The sequence below is a fragment of the Oncorhynchus nerka genome, linkage group LG21 (genome assembly GCF_034236695.1).
Source record: "Oncorhynchus nerka isolate Pitt River linkage group LG21, Oner_Uvic_2.0, whole genome shotgun sequence".
NCBI lineage: Eukaryota > Metazoa > Chordata > Actinopteri > Salmoniformes > Salmonidae > Oncorhynchus > Oncorhynchus nerka.
Genome location: NC_088416.1, coordinates 35986367 through 35991571, shown reverse-complemented (window position 1 = coordinate 35991571; position 5205 = coordinate 35986367). Strand labels below are relative to the sequence as shown.

Genomic DNA, 5205 nt, shown 5'->3' with positions numbered 1-5205 from the left:
GTAGTAACTGGCCAACTAGAGTTGTAACTGGGCAACAACAGTAGTAACTGGCCAACCAGAGTTGTAACTGGGCAACAACAGCTGTAACTGGGTAACAAGAGCAGTAACTGGGCAACAACAGTAGTAACTGTTGGTCGCTCCTACCAGGTGGCGTGGCGAGAATCCGTCTCCACACCACGTGCTCTCACCACTGGTGTCCCCCAGGGCTCTGTTCTAGGCCCTCTCCTATTCTCGCTATACACCAAGTCACTTGGCTCTGTCATAACCTCACATGGTCTCTCCTATCATTGCTATGCAGACGACACACAATTAATCTTCTCCTTTCCCCCTTCTGATGACCAGGTGGCGAATCGCATCTCTGCATGTCTGGCAGACATATCAGTGTGGATGACGGATCACCACCTCAAGCTGAACCTCGGCAAGACGGAGCTGCTCTTCCTCCCGGGGAAGGACTGCCCGTTCCATGATCTCGCCATCACGGTTGACAACTCCATTGTGTCCTCCTCCCAGAGCGCTAAGAACCTTGGCGTGATCCTGGACAACACCCTGTCGTTCTCAACTAACATCAAGGCGGTGGCCCGTTCCTGTAGGTTCATGCTCTACAACATCCGCAGAGTACGACCCTGCCTCACACAGGAAGCGGCGCAGGTCCTAATCCAGGCACTTGTCATCTCCCGTCTGGATTACTGCAACTCGCTGTTGGCTGGGCTCCCTGCCTGTGCCATTAAACCCCTACAACTCATCCAGAACGCCGCAGCCCGTCTGGTGTTCAACCTTCCCAAGTTCTCTCACGTCACCCCGCTCCTCCGCTCCCTCCACTGGCTTCCAGTTGAAGCTCGCATCCGCTACAAGACCATGGTGCTTGCCTACGGAGCTGTGAGGGGAACGGCACCTCAGTACCTCCAGGCTCTGATCAGGCCCTACACCCAAACAAGGGCACTGCGTTCATCCACCTCTGGCCTGCTCGCCTCCCTACCACTGAGGAAGTACAGTTCCCGCTCAGCCCAGTCAAAACTGTTCGCTGCTCTGGCCCCCCAATGGTGGAACAAACTCCCTCACGACGCCAGGACAGCGGAGTCAATCACCACCTTCCGGAGACACCTGAAACCCCACCTCTTTAAGGAATACCTAGGATAGGATAAAGTAATCCCTCTCACCCCCCCCCCTGAAAAGATTTAGATGCACTACTGTTCCACTGGAGGTCATAAGGTGAATGCACCAATTTGTAAGTCGCTCTGGATAAGAGCGTCTGCTAAATGACTTAAATGTAAATGTAAATGTAACTGGCCAACTAGAGTTGTAACTGGGCAACAACAGTAGTAACTGGCCAACTAGAGTTGTAACTGGGCAACAACAGTAGTAACTGGCCAACTAGAGTTGTAACTGGGCAACAACAGTAGTAACTGGCCAACTAGAGTTGTAACTGGGCAACAACAGCTGTAACTGGGTAACAAGAGCAGTAACTGGGCAACAACAGTAGTAACTGGCCAACTAGAGTTGTAACTGGGCAACAACAGTAGTAACTGGCCAACTAGAGTTGTAACTGGGCAACAACAGTAGTAACTGGCCAACTAGAGTTGTAACTGGGCAACAACAGTAGTAACTGGCCAACTAGAGTTGTAACTGGGCAACAACAGTAGTAACTGGCCAACTAGAGGTGTAACTGGGCAACAACAGCTGTAACTGGGTAACAAGAGCAGTAACTGGGCAACAACAGTAGTAACTGGCCAACTAGAGTTGTAACTGGGCAACAACAGCTGTAACTGGCCAACTAGAGTTGTAACTGGGCAACAACAGTAGTAACTGGCCAACTAGAGTTGTAACTGGGCAACAACAGCTGTAACTGGGTAACAAGAGCAGTAACTGGGCAACAACAGTAGTAACTGGCCAACTAGAGTTGTAACTGGGCAACAACAGCTGTAACTGGCCAACTAGAGTTGTAACTGGGCAACAACAGCTGTAACTGGCCAACTAGAGTTGTAACTGGGCAACAACAGCTGTAACTGGGTAACAAGAGCAGTAACTGGGCAACAACAGTAGTAACTGGCCAACTAGAGTTGTAACTGGTTAACAACAGCTGTAACTGGGTAACAAGAGCAGTAACTGGGCAACAACAGTAGTAACTGGCCAACTAGAGTTGTAACTGGGCAACAACAGTAGTAACTGGCCAACTAGAGTTGTAACTGGGCAACAACAGTAGTAACTGGCCAACTAGAGTTGTAACTGGGCAACAACAGTAGTAACTGGCCAACTAGAGTTGTAACTGGGCAACAACAGTAGTAACTGGCCAACTAGAGTTGTAACTGGGCAACAACAGCTGTAACTGGGTAACAAGAGCAGTAACTGGGCAACAACAGTAGTAACTGGCCAACTAGAGTTGTAACTGGGCAACAACAGCTGTAACTGGCCAACTAGAGTTGTAACTGGGCAACAACAGCTGTAACTGGCCAACTAGAGTTGTAACTGGGCAACAACAGCTGTAACTGGGTAACAAGAGCAGTAACTGGGCAACAACAGTAGTAACTGGCCAACTAGAGTTGTAACTGGGCAACAACAGCTGTAACTGGCCAACTAGAGTTGTAACTGGGCAACAACAGTAGTAACTGGCCAACTAGAGTTGTAACTGGGCAACAACAGTAGTAACTGGCCAACTAGAGTTGTAACTGGGCAACAACAGCTGTAACTGGCCAACTAGAGTTGTAACTGGGCAACAACAGCTGTAACTGGCCAACTAGAGTTGTAACTGGCCAACAAGAGATGTAACTGGCCAACTAGAGCTGTATGTGGACAAGAGAAATAACTGGGCAACAACAGCTGTAGCTGGGCAACAACAGCTGTAACTGGGCAACAACAGTAGTAACTGGCCAACTAGAGTTGTAACTGGCCAACAACAGCTGTAGCTGGGCAACAACAGCTGTAACTGGGCAACAACAGTAGTAACTGGCCAACTAGAGTTGTAACTGGGCAACAACAGCTGTAACTGGGTAACAAGAGCAGTAACTGGGCAACAACAGTAGTAACTGGCCAACTAGAGTTGTAACTGGGCAACAACAGCTGTAACTGGCCAACTAGAGTTGTAACTGGGCAACAACAGTAGTAACTGGCCAACTAGAGTTGTAACTGGGCAACAACAGCTGTAACTGGGTAACGAGAGCTGTCATTCCATTAAATCTGAAATTATATCACATGTGTTCAGCCCAAAGACAAACGACTTATTCCATATGTATGGGGACTATCAAGAGACCTGTAGAACAGACTATCAAAACCCCAAGAGCTATCCTGTGGAAGAAATAAAGATAACAATAGCAGGACAGCTGCAGTGTGTGATTACAGTACACAATCACTAAAAAACAACCTGTAGATGGAAGTACAAAAATATCAAGAGAAATACACAGCAGGGGACCCGGTGCACAGTAGCATCGGAGGAAACAGCATCAGCTACCAACATACATCAAGTCAACTCAGAGGGAAAAAACCTCTACCAGTCTTTGAAAACTTGTAGACCATATCACAGAATACACATTAACACTTGACAGACAAAGCCTTCTGAGTGAGAGACTCAACTGCGCTGCAGTAGCAGCAGATCTGACCCGTGCCAGACCTGAGCAAAGACAGGGAGACTATGAGTAGACTTACGATTTTGAAGTCTTTGTGGCTGCACTCCTGGCCTTGGTATCGGCAGTAGAGCATCATCTCCTTAAGGTCGTGGCCCACCCTCTCGGTGAACTCACGCATGCTGAAGGACTTGGGCCTGTAGGCGGTGAAGTTGGCCTTGTCTGTGAGGAAGGCCAGGACGTGGGGCTCGGCCAGCTGGGGCTCAGGGATCCTCAGGTGGACGTCCAGCAGGGCCAGCAGCTCCCCAGCGTGGTACAGGTCATTGCGGGACAGGCGGCTGAAGCGGTAGGCGTTGAGGTTGCACACGGTGACGGCAGGGAACAACAAGCTGCCCGACATCACGGCATCCACGCTCGTCACATGGGGGTAGGAGAGGAAGTAGGCCAGGCGCTCGGCACTCTCCAGGGCCAGGAGGCCCAGGCAGGCCAGCAGAGCGGCGGCCCAGAGCAGGCGGCGAGGTGTTGGCCGGCCGTAGGGGAAGATGAAGCGCAGGCCGTGGAGCGTGCTGGTGTGGGAGAAGGCCTGCCAGGAGGACGGGTGCTGACTGGAGCTCTCATGGCTCCCCTCACTGCCACAACTCTCCTTTAGGTCCATCATGACCCCTCCGGTCCCACAGCCAAGGACGCCCCAATACACAGACACCTACAGAGACACACACACATACACAGAGAGAGAGAAAGAGAGGCAATGCAATGAGAGCCCTGAACTTCCACCTAGAAAAGGAACACAATCACACGTTCAGTTCACACAGAGAAAGAGAGAAAGAGGAGGGGCATACACACCTGCAGCACAGAAAGAGTGACAAACACAGACACAGAACAAAATAAAGCAACCCAGAGAGTTAAGACAGACCTACAGACAGAGAGAGAGGAAGAACACGAGGCAGAGACCTTCACAACCCCCAAGTCCTTACTCCAGATAGAAAAGAGAGCGTGAAGAATAGAAAGATGCACCCCCAGGGCATCCCTTCCTTCCGTGCCTCCACTCTTTCTCTGTCCCTAGTTACTCTGGATGCCAGCCTCTCTGTGCCTGAAACCTCTCCCCTCCACTCCTCCAATATCCCCCCGCCCTCTCTCCTTCTCTCAGGGACCGTTTTCATTGTCAGGATCCCAGAGGTAAGTCCACTGTGACACAGAGTGAGAGAGTCATTTAAGCCACGAGCCAATCAAAGCCACCTCTGTGTATTCAGTGTCCCCACTTCACACACACACTCAACTCTCTGGATCTCCCTGTGCGACTAATGACAAGCCTAAGCACCTCTTGTTCAGCCTAGCGAGATGACATCCAGCCTGTGTGTGAGTGTGCGTGCACGTGAGAGAGAAAGGGAGAGAAGGGGAGAGAGGGGGGGAAGGGAGGGATGGAGATAGAGCCGCTGATGATCAGCGCCGCCAGTTTGTCGCGCATGCCGATCAAAGTCCTCCCGTTCTCCTCTGGCCAGACGCATCCGCTGATTCCGCTCTCCCTCCTCTTCCCAGCTCATCCATGGAGCCAGTGAACAACAGTGGAGCCAGAAGAGACGCACACACGCTCGCGCAGAGAGAGAGAGAGGATAGAGCACACACAAACACACTCCTCCTCTCCACAGTGAAG

The 5205-nt window shown here is 51.0% G+C and overlaps 1 protein-coding gene across 1 annotated transcript; it reads right to left on the bottom strand.

Moving 5' to 3' along the window:
* Window positions 1-3522: 3522 nt before the first annotated feature.
* On the bottom strand, window positions 3523-4241 carry LOC135563661 (acid-sensing ion channel 2-like). Its single transcript, XM_065006748.1, has one exon. The coding sequence runs from the start codon at window positions 4210-4212 to the stop codon at window positions 3523-3525; it is 690 nt and encodes a 229-aa protein (XP_064862820.1). The 5' UTR covers window positions 4213-4241.
* Window positions 4242-5205: the final 964 nt, after the last annotated feature.

Excerpts from the sequence above, each read along its gene's own strand:
- LOC135563661 (XM_065006748.1), bottom strand. The coding sequence starts at position 4,212 with ATGATGGACCTAAAGGAGAGTTGTGGCAGTGAGGGGAGCCATGAGAGC.